This window comes from Megalops cyprinoides, chromosome 19 (genome assembly GCF_013368585.1).
Source record: "Megalops cyprinoides isolate fMegCyp1 chromosome 19, fMegCyp1.pri, whole genome shotgun sequence".
Classification (NCBI taxonomy): domain Eukaryota; kingdom Metazoa; phylum Chordata; class Actinopteri; order Elopiformes; family Megalopidae; genus Megalops; species Megalops cyprinoides.
The window spans coordinates 11,241,499-11,263,625 of record NC_050601.1 but is presented as its reverse complement, the minus strand read 5'-3'; the positions used below and the strand labels follow the sequence as shown (position 1 = coordinate 11,263,625).

The following is a 22,127-nucleotide window of genomic DNA, read 5'->3' as shown; positions in this document are numbered from 1 at the left end:
CAGATTCACCATTCCTTTTCCGTGGATGGGTCAAACACCAGTCAACCATTCGGTTGTTTACTGTCTAAGGAACTATTTATCTGTTAATGTTTACTGTTGGTTTGCGCAGCATTTCTTCTTTGTTTTAATAGGATACCAGGCTAGCTACCGATATGTCATTATGCCTCATAAAATGGATTTTATGGTGGTTAGTCGCGTAGCTAATTAGTTATGTTAGCCACCGTTTCCAGCTGTGTTACCATAGCATTAAGTCTGAATAGTGAAAACTATTTTTTTATCAACTTAATCAGTCAAGAAAATAAAATAAATACAACAAACTAAACAAATGTCTCTATTTTGTCATTTCTATATTTGTTAGTTTCCTCTTTTATTGACAAGTTGCTATGTACCCAGCAAGGCGTAACCTGTCAGAAAGACAGCACTGCTGGGGTGTTTCGGGAATGTGTGATGGTTAACGCTGGAAATTATTCAGTGCATTGCTTCACAGTGAGAAATTAATCAAGTTTGAGGCAGCCAACGATGGAAGTAATCATTTGCGGTTCCCATTATTCATTTCAAGAAGAAAGCAAGAGACAGAAAAGAGGACCTGCCTAATCTTGAAAGTCCGGCAAGTGCTAATATCTTGCTTTCACACCTAAGCCCAGTCTGCTGGCTCCTTTTGTACTTTTCCGCATGAAATTTGCAACTTTAGGTGGGGTAAAAGATCCTGGAAGAGGACTGAAGGCACATTCCTATTTGGCATTTGAATTGCTATTCCACTCCCTTCTTGTGTAGGTATCACTTAGGTGTGAAACAAGGTGTGAGGTTTGAGTTCATATGAGTTGAAAGCTGTTCTACATTGTACTATCTCGACATGCAGATATGTGGAAGAATCATGTCGTTCCTGCGTTTCACCACAGAAACCAGTTCTCTGAGGGCAAATCAGTTATTCTGCAAAAATGTAGCTACCAAAATAAAAAAAGGAAATGCAACCAAATCCAAGCTTTGTACATCCTCGGCTCTGTGGGTCTGGGTAAGCATGCAGTGATACTGTCAGGAACTGCTGTTCAATAGTGAGTAATTAGGCTAGTACTGCGGTTGTAATTTATTACCAATTAATTGAATACTGCAAAAGATCCATTGTATGTTGTAAATAAATCTAGCAATTACTATTTTTACACAGACAGATATTTTATTTCTGCCATGGAAAGTTATTGGGGAAATGTACTGGAAAGTGTGAGGCAGTGGGAGCATGGAAGCTGTCAGTTGCTAAGGGTGTAAAGTAACACTTCAGTAGCTCACAGTTTTGACTTGTGATAGACTAGTAGTATGATTTTCATTGTAACAATACCAAACTTTCTTAGTGACTTACACTAGTATTATTTGGAAATGTAAATGTTGTTTTAATGGCATTTCAGTTACTTTTTAGTTTTGCTGCTGTTAATGGTTTTAAAAATATACAAAGTCATGTATTTTCTGTGAAATTCAAGCATTACTGTTATTGTGAGATTCACAGGTAAATTGTGTACAGGGTGTTCACACACACTCTTCAAAGGTAATCACATGCAACCCAGCTGAAACATTAATACACAAATAAAGTTCAAGTGTTAACTATTTCTTAGACATAATCTCAGTTTGTGAAAAAATATTTTTAGAGTATGGTGACAAATATTTGTATATATAGATAGTACAAATATTATAAAAATGATCTATCACAATAACAAAATGACACAATCTCACAATCAGTATTCTAATGCAATTATTCTTATGAGAATATTATAATCGCATGATAGGAGATAGGCTACTTTAACTGTATTCAGTGTAAAACACTGGCTATCTTGTGCAGTGTCCTGCTGTGCAGTGTGCACTTGATGTCTGAAGTGCCAGCTAATTTCATACATTCAAGTTTAAGTACGTTATGAATTTATATAATATGTATGCATGCTTGTGTTCTTACTCATTTTGGAATGCATCTACCAAGATGCTAGATTGTGGATTTCTAAATGATGGAAATTGTAAAACTACAGTTGACTACACTCACACTCACACAACCACAAATACAATTTACACACCAAAACCATGAGAGCAATTTATTTCCTAATTGTTATCCCAGCTGTTTTCTTGTTATTCTCCCACTAACATTTAGTGGGAAATGATTCCGACTATACGTGTCTCTTCTCCTTTAAGATACGTATGTACTTTTTAAACATCATCTGGAGCTTCGGGGGAAATTTACCGCAGTTACAGATTGTATGTATGGGGGCACCGTCACCTGCATAATATTGTGCTTTTATTCGGTTGCGTTAGGCATAAACTGTAACATTTTTATCATTTCCGTCGGCCCAAACATTAGTTGGGGGGACCAGGAGCGCGACAACTGACCGAACCTTGACACGGAGAACAACATCGAGAGAGAGAGGGGGGGTTACGCGAAATACCTTCCCTTTAACATAAGGGGGACATAGCGGTGAAAAGAAATAAGGGGCATAAAATAAAATCCAAAAAAAAAAAAAAAAAAAAAAGGAAGACAGAAAGGGAGGGTGAGAGATATAGAAAAAAAGAAAGATGACATCTTCTCAATTGAACACCCGAGGCGGAGCGACTGACTGTGGCCGAGCGGCAGCACTCTAGCCGGGGCGAGGACAGAACGCAACACCGAGGCTTCAGCAAACATCCACCTCGGCCTGGCTGGGGAAATACGTTTTAAACAACGTAGCTAGCTATGTTTTAAAAAATAACGTTAGCTGGTTAGCTAATTTTATCTGGTTATTACTTATAAAGAGGTTTATCTGGTATTGATAAATCAATTTTTTTTCGATTAAGAATACATCAATTGTTTTTGTAATTATTTGCGAGCCAAAAGGCAAGATACTTAGTCTGGTACTTACATGGCGTTAGGTAATTTATAGAGATCGGATTTTTCATAAATGATTAAAATCATTACTAATATGACCAGGCTTTCTGGCTAGCCAGCTAGCTAGCTGGCTAGTGCTGACAGGATTCCATGTGTTTCATCTATCTAGCTAGCTAACAAAAGTTAAAAAAGCAGCCTTCTGCATAGCTGAGCAATATCAGTGTTTAGGTAGAAGGATGGCCAGATAAATATGATTTAACTAGTTTATATACACAATATACACTCGTGCTGATAAAAGTTTTATTTTAATTGTAATTTGAGCATAGCAGCTAATTTACTTGTTTAGCCACAGTGTAGTTTTGGAAACGTTGTAATATAGTAAGCTAGATGTATTAATGCTTGCTACCTGCAAGTGATGACTGCCCTTGTCAATATTGCCCAAATCTTAGCGCTTCCTTATTCAGTCTTCATGCAATTGATTGTATTTTTTATTTGTTCTTAAATAAGTGGCTACACTGCATCCGTCGATTCATTAATACAGCCTAAAGCGCAAAGAAGCATTCAAGCTACTGGTGCAAGGGGAACTATATTCTATTTACGCAAGGACTGGCTTGTTTATTAACAAATACGTATTCTTTTGTTGTATTTGTAAGAACTGCTGTTCTTACTGAAATACTGTCAGTGTGTTTCAACATGGATGCTGCTTGGAGTAATTTTCTGTTTCAGGTGAGTTGCTTAAAAACTGCGTGGTGTTTTGTCACTTGCATTGGTTTTATGTTGGAGTTACCAGGTTCTGGTGTCTCGTGAGTGGACGCAGGGTTCTCTGCCCCTGTCTCTGGAGGGACCAAACCCAGCAAGCACAAGTAATGTCTGTTATGTCACTTAAAATGTGCAATTGGTTAAATGGTAGTAACATAAATGTTATGAAGAACAGCTCTAATCTACTGGTGATAGTAGATTAGTTGAATAAGTCAGTAAGTGTGACACCTGTTTGTGTCTGTGTGCAGACAGAGCATAAGGATTAATGAGAATCAGAGTGTTATCAAAGCATTATATATGGTTATTATTAGCAAAGGTACCCAAATGGTGTCAGAAGTACCACATTAAATATTTCAAGGGTGTTCAAAAAAATGAAACAGTAGGCACAAGTAGCAGTTAGCTGATTACTTTTATACAATTCATTGAACACTGTCACAAGATACATTTGGAAGTTTTATCTTTAGAGTACTGCATTGTCCCACTGTGTTCAGGTTAACAAAGTTCCAGATGGATTTAGATGATAATTGGTAACATGATTGCCACTGGGATACAAGAGAAAATACTAAAATATAGACCTCCCATCCTCAAGGAGTGGCCTTTGCAACATTGAGAAAATGTTCTTGATTTTTTTTTTTTTCCCCAGATTGTAAATTTAAGTGTGGCTTGTTTCACAGACTCCACCCACCCAAACTCAAGCTGATGCAGCTCTCCAGTCAGATCTCCTCCCAGATCTCACAGGCTCCACTGAGAACCCACCCACGGAGCACATAGCCCCACCCCCTTCCACAGTGGACACTGCTGCTCTGAATGAAGAACCTTTACCTGGTGAGGGGCCACACAGAGTACAGGGTGAAAGCGCTGTCTCTCTGTAATGGTGGACGTTCATCATTGTGTACATCTATCTGCCTAAGAGCTTAGAGAACACACTTATATTCGTAGACAGAGCTTACTCTGCACACAAAATTGTTCCAAAATTTTGAAGGTTACTGTGTGAATGCAACAGCCACATATTGTGATTAGTGACATTTAAATTAACATTAGACACCACAGTCTTTAATTGTAAAATGTGTGGAAAGTAGTCTACTTATGCAAGTAATTTTAAGGAAATCTCAATGTCTGTAACTGAATGATAAATGGTACCATTTTGCATGTGACTAATCGTTAGACTTACACATCAGTATCTTCTGGTAACTCAATGAGGAGGACTTGCTTTACAGGGTTTGTGTAAGTGCTTCCTGGAGCCAGCTACATTCTTTAAAAGCTGCACACTACCTGTGGTTGTACTTGTGTATGCAAAGGAAGCCCACAGTGGTTTATACATGTCATCTTTTCCCGAGTTGCAAAAAATAAGAGCTAACTACCCAATGTGGATGAAGCAAAGGGCTGTAGCAGCTGTTGCTGATGCTATATTATTTGATCACTTGCACTAAGACAGATGGGTATAAAGCACTGTGCTATCTGTCTGAAGACAGTGGGGTGAAACAGGGGTGAAAGTGCATTATTGTCAACTGCAGCAACTCAGCTATGCAGATATGCTTGAGCTGTGTTGACCTGTGACCCTGGTCTCTCGCTCTCCTCCTCAGTGAAACCGGTCTCTCGGCCGGCGCGTGCTGCCCACATATGCCCCCTATGTAACAAACAGTTCAAGAACGGCTACAACCTTCGGCGGCACCAGTCAGTCCACACAGGGATCCGCATGAAGGACAGGGCAGCTAGAGAGCGGGAGGAGGGCTTGAAGGGAGGAACTGCTGGTGGAGGGAGAGTAGAGAGACAGACGGTCCCTCTCTCCTTGCTGCATCTTTCTGTTCCACCTGCTGATCCGGCTCCGCCAGAGTCTGTTCCTCATCCCCCTGCTCTTGGCAATCAGGAAATCGAATCGGCTGCTGTGTCCATCACTACTGCGACCGTCGCCCTGGCTGTTCCCCCTGCTCTTCCTGCCACTGTTGTGGTCGCAGGGGCAATGATACAGGTTGGTTTATGCTTCTGTGTCTTTGGAACACAGATTCAGATCCAGCACAAATATTGCAAGAGGGATTAATATTGCAAGTTCTACCTCCAGGATTCCCACAGTCCTTGAAAATCCTTGAAATATTTGAATCCTAGAAAGTCAAGGAAAAGTCATGGCAAGTGGTGAAATATACAGCTGTCTAAAAGTGTGTATGTGTAAGTTGTTAGGATTGGGTCACTGACACATCATATGCGCCATATACATCAGACAAATCATGTTTTTTGTTTGGCACATGCTGATGTCATGCAGCTAGAGGCAGCCTCCCTTCCAGGTAAGCTTAAAAGGTGAACCACTGACTAGAAGAGGAGGGAAGAAAAAACTTGGCCTCAGACTTTGAACTTGATAGAGGTGTTGGTGTCTATTGCTGGGTTGGGTTTAGAAGCAGGCAAATTGCTCTTTTGTGGGGAGACCAGTTGATAACAATAATTTGTCTTGGGGCTTACAACGATTTCAGTTGTTTGTAAATGCTGTTTGTTTCCCTGGGATGCTGGTAGATGGTGTTTTGTGTGGGGCCTACCGTTATGGTAGCGCCAGGTTGTTTGATATCCTGTTTGTTTTTACTGGGACTCAAAAGACTTCACTTTGGAGTCACCTGTTCACCATCAGTTCCCTGAAGCTGGGAGTTGGACTGTCGCCTCTGTGCCATCGTTTTTAAATAAAACTAAACTAAATGTCAAACCCACCACTGTGGCTCTGGTGGCTGCAGAGCCCAGAAGACAGAGCTGGCCTGAGAGGAGACCCCCAGAGTTGGTGAGTTCACCTTGGCTATCTTGGTTTGGGAGGTCTGCCTTGTGCCACTTTTTGGTTTGTTTGTTTGTTTTCGGACACTCACACAACACACAGTTAGGTCTGGCTAGGTATTTCCCGTATACAGCCATTATTATCGTTTGTTTTTTAGCCAGGCATGTCCTAGGTCATAATGTACAAACGTATACATACATAGATGAAAAAATTGCTGGCTGGCTTGTATGATGTCATCAGTAGCTGATGTTTTCTGGCAAGAGCATGCACACGTCTGTCCATAAAGGCACAAATAATTTTGAAAGTAATATTTCCTCCTCAGGTCCATCTACAAAGCTACCCACTTTTACAGGGATATGATGATGGTGATCTTTGTATTAATCCTTTAAAACTGTACATGTCCCTAAAACATTGTTGAAAAGTCATGGGGAATGTAAATCTGAGCAATCAGAGGCTCAAGTCTACCAGTCTACCAGTCTGTAAGCATGAACCTTTGTATATTCACAACTGTTTTGAAGCTGTGAGGTGCAGATCGATGAGTTCATATGTAAAGCGCATCAACAGTATCTCTTTCTCAGCGGCCTGCAAACTCAAACCCAAACCCGAACCCAGTACGCAAGAACCATGCCTGCGAAGCATGTGGAAAGGCCTTCAGGGATGTGTACCACCTGAACCGGCACCGCCTGTCCCACTCTGATGAGAAGCCCTACTCCTGCCCCATCTGCCAGCAGCGCTTCAAGAGGAAGGACCGCATGAGTTACCATGTGCGCTCACACCAGGGTGGGGTTGAGAAGCCGTATATCTGCCCACACTGTGCCAAAAGCTTCTCCAGGTGAGAGGACCTGGGCTTTAGCCCAGGTTGTACAGGAGTTTGAGTTTTGAATATACTTGCGGAACCCAGTTCCTGTGGACCCATTCCCTCTCTTTAACTGAAAATATAGTGTCAGGACTGTTCAGGACTTTTCACAGTATGGATTAAATCCTGTTCCTTTCAGGCCTGATCATCTCAACAGTCATGTTCGACAGGTCCATTCGACTGAGAGACCCTTCAAGTGTGAGGTAATGTTTCACTTCTTTCCTTTGCCCTTCTGCATCAGTTAATAAGACTTTTCCAATCATTGAGCAAGTTCTGTTTTTCCATGTAAATATAGTGTTAAATATAAAATGGGTGGGGCGTATGTAAAATTGAAGTCACCCCTTTGAAGCACTTCAGTATGTGCTGTGCTGACTATCTCCAACCTTGTGTAGACTTGTGAGTCCGCATTTGCCACACGGGATCGGCTACGTGCTCACATGATCCGACACGAGGAGAAGGTGCCGTGTCACATCTGTGGAAAGTTGCTGTCTGCTGCCTACATCACTGATCACATGAGGGTTCACAACCAATCACAGCATCATGCCTGTCACCTTTGCAACCGCAGTGAGTGTGTTTACCAGTCAGTATGTTTTTTTTTTCCTGCTACGGTTTCATGGTTATGAGTTTTCGTATTTGTCATTAGTATTGCTGTTGTTTTTTTTAGTCTCTTGTGAGGTTTTGTTTTATGAGTTATTTATTACACATTTATTATGTAATATGAAATCCAGATGGCACTCTGTAGTAAATGGTTAAAGTGTGTTTCTGTCACTTCAGTTAAATACTTAACCTGTGGATATTAACTAGTAGGCTCACCTCTTGTTTGCTCCACTTTCTGTACTTGCATGTTCCTTCTTGTTGGAGAATTCAGAAAAGCCTTTTTATGTGGCACTTTCATATCCAGTCTAAACTGCTTGACCAGTTTGCCACTTTATCCCCCTATTCACTCTTTGAGGAAGCATTGCATCAGCTTTACTTGAGCTCTTTCATTGGCATATTGTAGCCAATGGCCTCATTTCACCTTGAAACAAGGTGTGAGATTTGCTTGGTTTCAAAATGGCTACATCTGTTTCTTGCCGTAGAGGTACTGTATGTGACATTGTTTTGACATCTGTATCAAACTACAATTCCCAACATGCACAGATGCTGCTCAGAATCACATATTTATAACAGTCACTCAGGCAGGCAGATTATTTGGTTGAAAAATGGGAGCTCATTTTAGGATAGGTGCCACTCCACTATTGTCATCTAGGCAACTGTAGCAGGCCCCATACTATCCGCCGGTATTAGTCAGTATGCTGTCATTTCTAGTCAGTCTGTGGGCATGTAAAGTGTGTTCATGTTTCTTAACTTTTCTCTCCAGGTTTTACCACCCTTACATATCTACGTGTCCACGCTCAGAAGCACCACAGTCAGGAGTGGAAGGAGAGCGGGGGCCAGAAAGGGGGATTTGGTGGGACTGGAGCTGGAGGGGTTCTGTTGTGCCAATTGTGTGGGGTGCACTGCAAGACTCCCACCCAATTACAAGGCCACATGGGCACGCACACCGCCTCCGAGAGCACTCCCAGCCCTAACAGCACAACCACAGTGTCCTCCAGCAGCAGCAGCAGCAGCAGCTCTGTGTCTCTGGGGAACATGGTGTCCACTCCCAGCGTGTGTGCAAGTGGAGCGATGGGCCTGCTTGTTTCGGACTGCTCTGGGATAGCCTCCCAATCCCACAGCTAGCAGGGAAAAGAGGGGAAGGGGGAGAGAGCAGGAGAGAATGCTTGTGCAGCAGAACAGGTGAGAGAAATTGTGTTTCTGCAATAGCTGTTAATGTCTGTGTAAATGAATCTCAGTGACTGCTTTAGCAGACCATTTGGTCCTATCATTGTGTATGGACCATGCTGACCAGCTCCCTCTTTCTTTTCTTAGTCCCTGTCGACCAGTCTGTTTTCTCCATCAGCTGCAGAAGATGGGGTATGAAGATGGAGATGTTTGCACAAAGTTGCCCCCACCTTTCTCAGTCAACTGTTTTTTTTTTAATGGAGCAGGAGTTGAAAGGACACTCACTGGAGAGGGCTGAGGGTTGGCATTATCTGAATGCATTTACAACAAAAATTGTAAGATTAAATTGTGAGCTGATACGGTCCATTTACAGAAATTGATAAGGTACAACTATTATAGGAATAATGCAGTAATGACAGTAGTGTTAGGAAGTCTTCTTGAAAGGGACTGGTTCCTTCTGAAGAGATACACTGGAGAGATTTTTGAATGGGATGCAGATGAAGTACAGTCTTGTTCCATGCTTTAATTCAGAGTTGGATTTTAATTTCCTGTAACAGAATTTTACTGTGGGTTTCATGGTTTAGATACCAAGTGAGTCAACCTGTTGCTCCCTGTAGTAATATTCTGGATCACTGCAGTTAACTAACCTTATTTTTATAAGTGAAAACATGTTCCCCTTTCAAAACTGCATCGGTCAAATGTATTGATATGAGGAATAATGGTTCCAATGTGTCTCTTCAAGATACTGTTCTGATAACTGAGATTGACTTTTTTTTACTGAACTGTTGCTGAACAATATATGAAAGACCTCTCTATCATGAACCTGTCAGTCTCTAACACATTTTAATGCCTTGAGTTGTACTAGTATATGGTACTATTTTCCCCAAACTATTCTACGGGTTGATTGAGAATAATAATTTGCACACACACATACACACACTATATCTGTATGTGTGTGTGCTCATTTCTTAGCGTATGTATGGATGTATAGAATGAAAACGGTATTGTTTAATGCTTCCTATTATTATTATTGATGTTAATTTGTAACTTTGACAGTTTAATTGAGCTGAAAAGTAAACATTGTAATATTTGTGAATGTTTGTGTGATCTTGACTGTTCATCTGTATGTGTTTAAAGCTTGTATTTGTGTTGCTGTAATATTCTGGATTAATTCCTGTAAATATGCACACGGCATTAATAATACTTGCATTTATTTACTCTGACGCGTTGTCTCAGTCTCTTTTGCAAACAGAACAGAAAGACTGATGAATTAAGATTCAGACAGGATTTTCGGGATCGATTCAAAGACTTTGAGTGTACTACCCTGAAAACGATTTAACTCTGAACTCGAGTGACGTGTGACCTTTGTAGTGTAGTGTGTTCGAAAAAAAAATCGATCTTAGCGCAGAAAAGTTATTGGCTTAGATCACAGGCCCACTTCTGTTAAGCGTGTCCGAATGCTTTACCCCCAGAAAATACAGAAATTCGTGCAGGACTGCAAAAACTCAGAGAACAATGCACTGTGAGCTGTGTTTTACCTCCATTGTTTATACCGGTGGACCACCCCTCCCCCACGCTCCCTCTGTTCCCTTGCTTTTCTCTCCATCCCCCAACTCCTCCTCTCACGTCCTTCCTTGTACACTATCTCTAATTTCCGAACAGCTGATTTGCGAGGGCGAGAAAGACACGATCAGATAGAGGAAAGTGGAATGAAAGAAGGAATGAGCAATGGAGTACACCATCCAGCAACATTCTGTCGCGCATTTTTCGTAAGCGAACTCGCTATGTTCTAGGTATGCGTAATCTTTGTTCTAAATATATGTAACTAGCCAGCTTGCTACAATTTTAGTATATCATAGTGAAAGGACGTTTGAGGATGCACAAGGTTGTATGTATTTTCTATTATTAAGTGGTAAATTGGTATATGTAGTCAATATCGAGAGGTTGCTGTACCGAGCAAAAATATAGGTCACATGAAATGCGGATAGTCAGATGCAACCTAGATTAGCTAGCTTGCTAGACTAGTTGTGAAAATGGCAACAGTAGCTACCAGCTAGCTAGCTAGCTAAACGGCAAAAATAAAATCAGAAAATCTAAATTTCCGCTGCTAGCTAGCGACCTAATTCGTTTAATTAGGCAAAACGTAGCTGTGCATTAGGTAGTTATGTGGTCATATTTTAACTAAAACAGTTCACTGTCTAATGTAGCTATTGCTAGCAGACTATTGTTTTGAAATGAGCTTTCAGCGGCAGATGCTAGACGCCACGAAAATAAAACAATGCAATGGACCGTTTTAACACAGGGGATCAATAGGCAATATACCCCACGATGTTTAGTGGAATTGACGTATTTTATATAAATATATATTCGAGAATTATATCTAGCTATGTTTTTTCCATACGAGCTTGCTGTGCGATTTGATAGCTAGTTCCAATATTTAGCTATCTTGCTAGCTAGCTAACTATGTGATCAGTTTCCGTAATTTGGTCATTTTATAGACGCTATTTTCATCTACCTCATGCTCATGAACGTCAACTTAAGGTACGGTCAGTTGTAACGTTGGAGATTCTGTATTGTTTACATTTCTTTGTGTTGGGCCTTTTAAAACGCCAACTGTTTCAACACTCCAATATTTAGCTAGCTAACGTTAGATAGCTCTTTTTAGTTAGCAAGCGAATGTTCAAAAACGTTGAGCTAGCTAGCTGCCTAGCTAGCTAGCGACATCACTCAACGGCGATTTAAAGTAAAATGGCATTCCACGGTACAAGCCGGCAGTCGGTGTGCGGTAGCTTGTTTCCTGGAACTGAGTTAGGCCATAAGTATTTCAGTGTCAACTCCTCTACTGGCACTACCTCCACTGGCCTCAGCGCCACCCCGAACCCGACTGGGCCGACTGCACCGGCGGGAACGCCTCGCCACCCGTCTGCGCTTGGTGGAGGCACCGGCGGGGGAGCCGCTGTTCCGCAGCCCCATAGCAACCCGGCCAGCGAGGTACCAAGTCCCGCGGAAATGGAGCCGGATCGGCCAATTGGCTATGGAGCGTTTGGTGTGGTTTGGTGAGTTATTTTGGACAGTTTGTTCCCATTTTTACGATTCAGTGAGGTCAGTGTTATATTTGCTGTCTTGTTTCCGTTCTGGTTAAGTAACGGTAGGTTGCTAGTTAGCATAACGTTGGGTATACTACACAAACTGTTGGCTGGTGATTGTGGCAATAGGTAGCGAGATGGCTTCATCGACATACATTAAGGAAGCTGAGCTAGCTACTAGCTAACTAGTTAGCTTCATAGTTACATTCAGTGGTGGTGTTTCACCTAGCCTACGCATTAATTTTCGCACTTTGGTACTTTCGATTCCACACTATATCACATAGCCAGATATGCTTGGCTGCAAGAGAATATAGAAGTCTGAGTGTGTGTTAGCCCTGGTAACCTCTTGTGTCCTGAAAGAATGCGTTCAGTACAGACAGGCATTTAATGTGTAGCTAGGTATATAGCAAACCTGCCAAAGCTTTATGCAAAGCATTGACCAACAGGTAAGCGTGTAGATTAAATGCTGTAACATGACTCTTTATACCTTTCCAGGTCAGTGACTGATCCCAGAGATGGGAGGAAAGTTGCCCTGAAGAAGATGCCTAATGTCTTCCAGAACCTTGTCTCCTGCAAGAGGGTCTTCAGGGAGTTGAGGATGCTGTGCTTCTTCAAACATGACAATGTGAGAGGAAGGGAATGATGATGGGATAGAGGGAGAAACATAACTGTAGAGGGAACAAAAGAAGACGGCTGGTGATAGCTGTTTGATAGTTTTGCTAATAGGGGGTGAGAACGTTGGTATGGAGGGTTGAGTTAATTCACAGACGTACAGTGAAGGACAAAATGAGCAAAAGAATGTGATGGAAGCTGTAGCAACATCGCATTGGATTAGTGTTTGGTGCTTTTCTTTACAGAGGCTGTGTAGGACCCTGGATTAAGGCATGGGGAATTGTTAGAGTTTATATTGGATACCACAATCTTACAGGCTGCTGGTGTTTTATCCCCACAGGTGTTGTCAGCATTGGATATTCTGCAACCTCCTCAGATAGACTGCTTCGAAGAGATGTATCCTTCATATTTATGGACAAAGCTTCTTAACCCCCCACCCCCTGCATGTATACTCCCTCACTCTATCTCCCATTCAACTTTCAATATCCCTCTCACACTATTTTATTCCATGTTGTTTTCTATTGCTCTCCTGCTAATATTCACATTCCAGTTGCTTTGTTTGCATTACTTAAATATATGCGTATCTTGTCATGTTATTGATATATTATGTAATACAGACGCACTTATTTTCATATAGTATTGAATGTAGCCGGTCTCTAGGTAATCAGTTCTGTCTGTGTTGACTCCTCTCAGTCAGGTTCTCCATTGTCAACCATTCTGCCATGGTGCACTATCTTTGTAGGGCCAAATTCCACTGTAGATTTCTTTGTGCTTGTGTGTACATCTTACAACTGATAATTTAATATTGTTTGTGCTGTTTTATCATTTTGTTAGCTGTCTGTTTTGAAAAGAGCCACTGTCATTGCTTATGCTGCTTTAGACTCCCAACATGCAGGATAAAGGCCAGTTCCCTAATCACCACTCCCCCGCTACCTTAGTGCTGGAAATTTTAAGAGCAGCTGGTTGAGGGGGTGCTTGTGTGGATTCAGGTTGTTACATTGCAGGGCCTTGTGGTGAGGTGTGTTAGGGGGGGGTGTTACCTTTTTTAGTGGGTCCCGTGTTGTCTCTGTGCTTTCCTTCACCTGAGTTGTACAGATATGTCATCACAGAGCTGATGCAGAGTGATCTCCACAAAGTCATCGTCTCACCACAGCCCCTCACCACAGACCACATCAAAGTTTTTCTCTATCAGATACTCAGAGGTGAGGAAAAAGTATGGGATGGGTTATGGGGAAAGAGAAGGATATATCATTGGAGACCCTATCATCTCCTGTATATTGTTTTAGTGTTAATTTAGAGATGATATGTCCAGAAAAGCTTATTGAACCAAATGTGTAGTAACTGCATACTTTAAGCATTCATTGAATTATTTTGGAAAGGTTTCATTTTTGTTTATAGACTAAAATTGTTGTTAGTCATTCCTGCAATTGTACTGTAATCAGTCATCTCTTGTGGGGTTGGGGGTCTTACGAAAGCACATCATAAATGTTATTCATATGAATAGAGAAAATTTAGTAATGTAAGTGGTCTTATGTGTAAAGCATTGCCTGTCTCTGTCTGATGTGAAGTTTCAAATTTAGTTTAGTGTCTGTATTCAAGCCTCAGCGTGAAAGCAATTAATGAGGTGGAATGAGCCATGGGAAATGATTTTAATGCTTTGTGGGAAAATATGTCCTTGTTATGAAACCGCAGTAGTAATTTTAACATATCTGACTAATGTTTTTACAATATCTAGGCCTGAAGTATCTGCACTCAGCCGGAATTCTGCACAGAGACATCAAACCTGGCAACTTACTGGTCAACAGCAACTGTCTGCTGAAGGTAACTGGACATAAATGATATAACTGCTGCCACTGTGTCCTTTGCCGTCTTTCTGCTTGCCTCCTGAATGTATTGCTGCAGTCAGCTCTGTTATCTTGGGTTGATTGCCCAGGCTGAAGGTTAACCATGCCATCACCCTCTGTATCTGAACAACTTTACAGTGAAAGGATTCATTTTAATTGCAGAAGTGTAGTTCTGCAGTGTGAGGCTTTTGATGACGAACACACAGTGAGGCACTTCAGATTTTTGCAGATGTTGATTCTGTTCTAAAATCATTTAAATTATGCATTTTTAAGGTTCAGAAGAATTCAGTATTCAGTTGAATATTTTGTGCTTGGTCTGTATTTAACCAAACCTTCTACTGCTGCTCTGTTAATTCAGGATTCTTATGGTTTATGCTAGTATTTTGGATTATCTCTGGCCTTAGGTTACACCCTGCCCCAGAATAAAATTGGGACTCTCCTTGTCTTTACCTATACCTTTCACTGTCAACCTGCTCCATTTGCAGCAATGTGGAATACTGGCTATGTGCAGCGCATGTAACTCAGTGACCTCTGGGTTTATTCCCAGCTGGGCCACTAAAGTTGTAGCCTAGGACAAGGTACTTGATCTGAATTACATCAGTAAATGTCCATCTGTATGAACTGATAAAATGTTAAAAATGCAAACTATATAATTTGCTCTGGATATGGCTATGCTAAGCTAATGTAGTGTAGTACATCTTTCTTTCTCCCGTAGATATTATCTGTTCATAGTGCTCTATCTGTCTCTGTCAGTGTTTGCATTGTAATCTCCATTTACTAAAACACTGCTCCGTCTATTAACCCCACATTTCACCATTCTTTCAATTTGTTTCAGATCTGTGATTTTGGGCTGGCACGGGTGGAAGAGCCAGACCCCTCACGTCACATGACTCAAGAGGTGGTGACCCAGTACTACCGAGCCCCGGAGGTCTTGATGGGCAGCCGGCACTATGGCTCGGCCATTGATGTGTGGTCAGTAGGCTGCATCTTTGCTGAGCTGCTTGGCCGGCGCATCCTCTTCCAGGCTCAGAGCCCCATTCAGCAGGTACTGCACAGAGGATGCCACAGTTCCCTGGGTGTAGAAGTGGCCACATGTTGGTCTCTGATGGTCTGGGAACAATGTAGTAATGGAGAGTGTCATGGATTCAAACTTGGCTTTTCTGCAGGGCCTTGTACAGGGCAGGGTTTTTTAGTCCAGATAGTGAGCATCTGTTCAGAGGGAAGTCTTTGTTAGATTGTACTGTATTGGGGTGGCCCTTATAAGAATGTGTGGTCACTATATGAACTCTCACCCTCTCTCTCTCTCTCACCATCAGCTGGACCTAATCACAGATCTGTTGGGAACTCCATCTCTGTCTGCCATGGCCTCTGCGTGTGAGGGGGCCAGAGCACACATCCTGAGGGGCCCCCACAAACCGGTAACTACAGCCTAAACCTCTCTCTGCCCCTCAGTAGTGGTAGATATGCAGTGCTTAAGTTGCTTAAAGAAATGTCTCTCCTGTGTTTGCAGCCGTCACTCTCAGTTTTGTACATGCTGTCTGATGGGGCCACGCACGAGGCTGTTCACCTGCTGTGTCGAATGCTGGTCTTCGATCCAGTGAGTAAGAGGAGTCAGTCCAGACTCAGTATTAATTGTCTGCTTATAGTGGTGACAGCAGTACGAGGGGAACAATGATGCACTCATATTGATTGTTATTCAACAAAAACACCTACCTTTGTCAGTGCAGTATTGCAGTATGGGATATGGCCATAACCTGTCACCACTGTAGTAAGAAATAGTTATTTTACATCACTTTCCTTATTGATGTTTTGAAGCTGTGAAATTATGGGGGAGATTTCAGCTAATACGAGTTGAAACAGACTAATACTCTGTCTCTCTCTCTCAGGCCAAGCGGATCTCGGGTAGCGACGCTCTCTCGCACCCATACCTAGATGAGGGCAGGCTGCGTTACCATACCTGCATGTGTCAGTGCTGCTACTCTGTTCCCAGTGGCCGGGTCTACACCCGGGACTTTGAGCCTGCTGCCGAGCGTCCCTTTAGCCATAGCTATGAGCAGAGTCTTCTCTCTGTGTGGCAGGGGAAAGGTACTCATCCTCTCACTGTTTATGTGTCTGTCTATCTGTCTGTCTGTCTCTCTCTCTCTCTGCCTACAAGAACATGGGGTATATGGGGCACATACACACCGTACACATACTGTTTCCTACAGAAGGTTACTTGTAAGGTGGTGGAAGTTATTACATACAAAAAACCCATTACCATAAACTAAAAAGCTAAAATTGAGATTTTCAGTGGTAAATATTATCACGATGTTTAGTTAATTTTTTACTGTGCTATCCTTGCCAATGGGTCAAACCATGGTTTTGGAAGGTCAAGGGCTAAATTTGGCTTGGTGGAAATGCAAGTAGAAACATTTTTGGAAAGTCTGGGAAATTACATCATTTGTGCTGTTGTGTATCTGATAAGTCACCCTAACAAATGTTCCCAGCTGTACAATGTATCATCTATCATAGGCTGTTTGATACAGAATTGCACAAAGCTGTTTGCTGTTAGTCATCGTCACCCATACTCCTGCACAGTCTTCGTGACCTCTTGATACATGTTGCGAACTGTTTGTAATAATGAAAACTGTTTACGTGGCTTTGATTTCAGACAGTCCTTGAGGCATCCATAGTTACGAGTGCTGTCCTTTGGCTGTATATGGTTGCTGTGACATACTAAAAGGGTGAACTTACAAATAGAGGGTGAATAGAGGACTGATATGAAACTTAAAGAGATGCAGATGGCAGTTTCTATGTATCATATTTAATGTCACAATTGGCCATTAATTGTATAATTAGTCAGGTGATTGCTGTTTTAATTAAGTTCCTACAGTGAATATGGACGGTGAGATTGAAATACAGGTGTAAATTCCCAGGGGTTACATGGTCAAGAAACTGCTGGCCCTAGTAATGAGTTAAAGGTGTTACAGGAGGGAACTGAATGCAGACAGTACTAATCTTCTCCCTTCCTCCCTCTCAGAATTGATTCATCGCTTCATCACTGAGCACCAACAGGGAAAACGAGTGCCACTGTGCATCAACCCCCAGAGTGCCGCCTTCAAGACCTTCATCAGGTGAGGGAGAAGACGATGAGGGTGGGAGGGTGATTATGAAAAACAGGTCTCCTTAGTTTATCTTGCTATTACCTGTCACTTATTGTCCTTATAACTTTCTCTTTAGGTCAACTGCTTGGCATTCCTCCAAAGTGTCCAGGAAAGAGGAGAGATGAAGAACAGAGTTGTGAGGAGGTGTGGAGAGAAAGAGGCAGAGAAGATCAGGTTCATGGGAGCAGAAATCGGAGGAGCAGATGAGACTGGTCCTTCTGAAATGGATTTATATAAAAATTGGTTTCACCTTGTTCATGCCCAACAGAAAATAATGCAAAGCAAATTAAGTGAACCTCGAGATCAAGAACAGAACCGAGGGGAGTAAGATGAGATACAAGGGCATAAATAATTTTAAAATGCTGCTGAAAATAAGCTTCAAAGGTTAGTTAAGGACACATAAAGGAGAAATATAGAAAGAATTATACTAGTATACTACTGATATGGTTGGTGTATGAACAAGAAGGATGAAAAGGAAGTTTGACCCTTAAATGTAAAGACTTAATTCAAGCCAACTGTAATACGACTAAACCTCACTGACCAGTGCTGAGCATGGCACTATATTTAACTGTGCCATGTGGTCCTATACTCAAATGTAGTAGACTTTACAGTACCACTGTATGCTTTTCCAAATTCAACTCTGCAGTATACACTCCGCTACATTACAATACATTGCACTATGAAATAGAGCAGCATGTTGCACCGTATCTAAATATAATGGACTGTGCTGAAGTGTACAGTATGGCCCTTTAGTATCTTATGTTGGCTGTTCAGTACACGAAACTGTGCTATAATGTCGGACTCCTTTGCACCAGTCTGTTGACTTGTGCTGTAGCATAGGGTTACATTTCTAGATTTGCCTAATGTCTCTTCATTCCAGCACGGTTTCAGTATCAGATCTACTTTTGGTGTCTGTGAAGAGTTACATAACTAAATAAGGTGAGGAAAGTGCAAGGTTTCTGTGAAAGCCTGGATAAATGAGATCACAGGGAGACATGTCAGATAGTTGGTTTCCACTGACTTGCCTTTGCTGTATGTGTGCTGTTCGTAACTGAGTCTCACCTACTACTCAAATGCTGCTGATCCTGCAATTTCAGGGTTTAACTCTTGCCACCACCCACATGTGCTTATAGCCTTTTTGTCTATAGAATGAGAGGGCCATTAGCCAGATTTGTGTGTATGCTCACTAGCTCATACAGGAGGAAGAAAAAGGAAATGTTTTGCTTTTATTTTTTTCTGTTTTGAGAGAGCACAGCAAAAAAGACAGAGGGGAATGGTGGTGCTTATATGTGGGTCAAGATTTGGGCTCAGGGGAGAAATGCTATTTTGGCTGGGATTTGGCAGAATGTGGTTGGGCCAGGTCAGCTGTAGAAGCTCCTCAGGCATGAAAACTACAGCCACAGCAGGTCACTGGAAACATGGTTATAGAGGGTTCTGGGGTCATGGAGAACCACTAGTATATTATCTGTTGCTCTTGTTCATGGTACTGTACTTCTCAACAGTACATTTAGGTGTATGTAAAATCTGACCATTGCCCTAGAGAGTCCTGATTGCTGATTTTGGTTTTTTTGAGAGTGGCCATGATTTCAGCGTGATGAATGGTATTTACCTGTCTACATTAGGCCCTGTAACACTATTCCTGATATATAATGCGCCATTATATATTTTACTGAACTGAAGCATATTGAACTGGGGTGTACAGTATACACGGCCACATGCATTTGTGTTTGCAAGTGTTGTGTGTGGGTAGAGCATACGGGAGAGTACAGTGTACGACTGCTGTGAATTATTTCATTACCTCAAAACACAAGGGATCAAAAATCAAAAGACTGGCCTGTATATAAATCCTGTTATGTACTGTACTGTGACAATAGCATTCTAGACTGTACTGAGTTACATGGCACTGTACTTCTACTGTTATGTGCTCCTCCCTCTATCTCACTATCGATCTCCGCACACTGGTATTTGGAGAGAACGAGTGGCAGGAGAAAGAAAGGGACAGACGCTAGTGGGAACTGTGGAAAATGCTGCTGTTACGTTTTGTTGTAGGGGCTTCAGAGCTGTAGTTTCCCATTGCATAATTAGGACCAGGCTTTACATAAAGATACATGCTTAAGGGTTTTTGTTTAGTGAACATGAAGTTAACAATGTAGAATTTGAAGTGATCAGTCATAGGCATGCTGAAGCCAAGAGAACTTTAATTAGTTGATGGGAAAATGGAGTCGCATAACAAGTTTGCTATTGATGGAAACAATGCACTACATTTCCCACCAGAGGGTGCTATGGGTAAAGTTTACATGTGGTGTTGCAAGTACTTGAGCAGCAAGCTCAAGAATGTTTTGCAAATGTATCTGCATGTGTATTTATGGAGAAAAAAAAATTGTATTCAACTGCAGTGCAATGGGAGTTCTGATCTACGAACCCTGAAAAGTGATTCAGTTTTAATTATTTTAGAAGAAAGTTTTTTGTTTGCTTTTTTTAGATTTTGTGTCTGTGGATTGTGACTAATTTTGTTTTGTTAGTTGTACAAATTTGATGTTGTGTATGGACGACAGAGGTGGATGAGCTCAGGAGATGGGTGAATGTTGTTTTATAGAATTTTTTTCTCTTACTGTGTTTGTGTGCATGTGTGAGAATGAGAGGGTAAGGACACAAAAGGAGGGGAGGCCTGAGAGGATGTACAGATGAGTCCAGGAGGAAATTTAGAAAATCTAGATGTGACAGGCGTTTTCTTTTCTTATATTAAAAAAAAACTTGATATTTGTGTTATAAGGAACATGATTCTGATAATGAATATGGATGTTTTTAATTGTCTTTGATATTTTGTTTGTGTTGCCATTCAAAAATGTTTTGGCTTTTGTTTTTTTCAACAAATACTTGAATTTCTTAAAAAGAAGAGTGAAGTAGTAAATAAATGAGTAGACACTGGAGTTAAAAGTCTTTGTGTAATTTTGTCTGTAAGTCGAATCTGGCTGTTTCGAAGGTAATTTTCCTTCATTGTCGGTCAAAGGTTAATTGACTAATAGTATTTTATGAAGCCTTAATGGTATTTTCTGATGCTTGTGTCAACATCTGAATGATCATGTATTTACAAAGTAGACATCTCATACTGAATACTTGGATCCCTTCAAGTCTTTCAAGGTGAAAGTCTCCTACCAAATAAATACCATAGTAATTCAGCTAATGTCAGTGAGCTTGCTATGGAAAGCTTGACCTTATCCTCAATTCGTTTACAAAAATAGCTACTTGTGTAAGTAAAATCACCCGTCTTAACATTTTGTTCTAATAGACGGCTAAGCGAGATGACATTTTAATACAAACGTTCCTGTCCTCAACGTCGTTAGTACCTCTCCGGTTTTTTTTTTAAACTATCTTACTCGCTTGTTTGTAGAAGAGAGGGCCACGTAGTAACCTTAACTAACAACTAAACCAGACGCTTGCCAAGCACTGAGCGAGCCGAACAAACCTTACCACGCTCTAATCTGTCACCTGTATTGGCACAGAACCCCGGTACTGCCCTGCTCCCTAGCCATCGTCCATATTGTAAATCACCAATCAGAAATTTGCGCCGATCCCATCAGCTCACTACATGCTTACTTTTGTTTGGCCATCGTCACTGCCCATCAATACAACGACCAACGAGGAAACGAGGGGATGTTGCGAGTTTTGTGTTCAGCCTATCACCAATCAGTTGCTAGGAGCGGCAGTGCAGATTTGAACATAAAATATATTTAGTTCCGAAACCGTAGACGAACTAGGATAGTAGCGCTAGAATATAGAGCATGTAGGGGCCAATCTAGGAACTGTTATTTTTAGTAAATTATTACAATACTAAATGGACCTGTTGATATAATAATGGGATGACTACAACCCCTTTCAAATTGATTTTTTTTTTTGTTGTTAGAAAAATGAATGACCTGGCGAAGTAGTGATGGCTGCTTGTTTTTGCAGTGACTGCTATCAGGAGTGCATGGTCTCTGCAGATCAAAATTAAGCTTTCCTACATAGATTATAATAGCAAACAAAGCTGATTTATGTGCCTAAACAAGTCCGTCTAATCTTATTTTGTAATTTAGGTAGATAGACTTTTGTCCATCAGTAAATTTGGGAGAGAAAAACTAATGAGATAATAGAGGACCACCTCCCAAGAAACAAACTAGCTGTCCACCAAGCTATGAAACAAATGTGATAAAGTTAAATGATAGCTAAGTAACATGGTCTTGCCTCACCGTTCCCCAGTATGAATGGTCATGAAAGGTTGCTAGCTATGGTAACGTTGCGTGAAATACTTAGTCTACGCTAAGAAATTTTAGTATTGTCATGCATGCAAAAGCCCCACATGCGATTAAAAAATGAAATGATCTTGTTGGCTCTACGTTCAGTTGTTGTCGCTCTTTCCCTGTATGCGTTACAGGCGGTAGCTGCCAGCTGGCATCTAACCCCCCTTTTCGGTCTTCCTCCCCTTCTCATTCACGGGCAAG

The 22,127-nt window shown here is 41.4% G+C and overlaps 2 protein-coding genes across 2 annotated transcripts; both read left to right on the top strand.

Annotated features, from left to right (window-relative positions):
• Nucleotides 1-3,113: 3,113 nt before the first annotated feature.
• Nucleotides 3,114-9,885, top strand: LOC118794309 (myc-associated zinc finger protein-like). The gene is made up of 8 exons (XM_036552540.1): nucleotides 3,114-3,559; nucleotides 4,267-4,417; nucleotides 5,176-5,561; nucleotides 6,920-7,173; nucleotides 7,337-7,400; nucleotides 7,590-7,761; nucleotides 8,558-8,976; nucleotides 9,109-9,885. The coding sequence occupies exons 1-7, from the start codon at nucleotides 3,527-3,529 to the stop codon at nucleotides 8,917-8,919; spliced, it is 1,422 nt and encodes a 473-aa protein (XP_036408433.1). The 5' UTR covers nucleotides 3,114-3,526; the 3' UTR covers nucleotides 8,920-8,976; nucleotides 9,109-9,885.
• Nucleotides 9,886-10,582: 697 nt separating this feature from the next.
• Nucleotides 10,583-20,367, top strand: LOC118794308 (serine/threonine-protein kinase NLK2-like). The gene is made up of 11 exons (XM_036552539.1): nucleotides 10,583-12,017; nucleotides 12,543-12,672; nucleotides 13,000-13,055; nucleotides 13,755-13,861; nucleotides 14,395-14,480; nucleotides 15,339-15,548; nucleotides 15,820-15,921; nucleotides 16,014-16,100; nucleotides 16,390-16,588; nucleotides 17,523-17,616; nucleotides 17,723-20,367. The coding sequence occupies exons 1-11, from the start codon at nucleotides 11,710-11,712 to the stop codon at nucleotides 17,769-17,771; spliced, it is 1,428 nt and encodes a 475-aa protein (XP_036408432.1). The 5' UTR covers nucleotides 10,583-11,709; the 3' UTR covers nucleotides 17,772-20,367.
• Nucleotides 20,368-22,127: the final 1,760 nt, after the last annotated feature.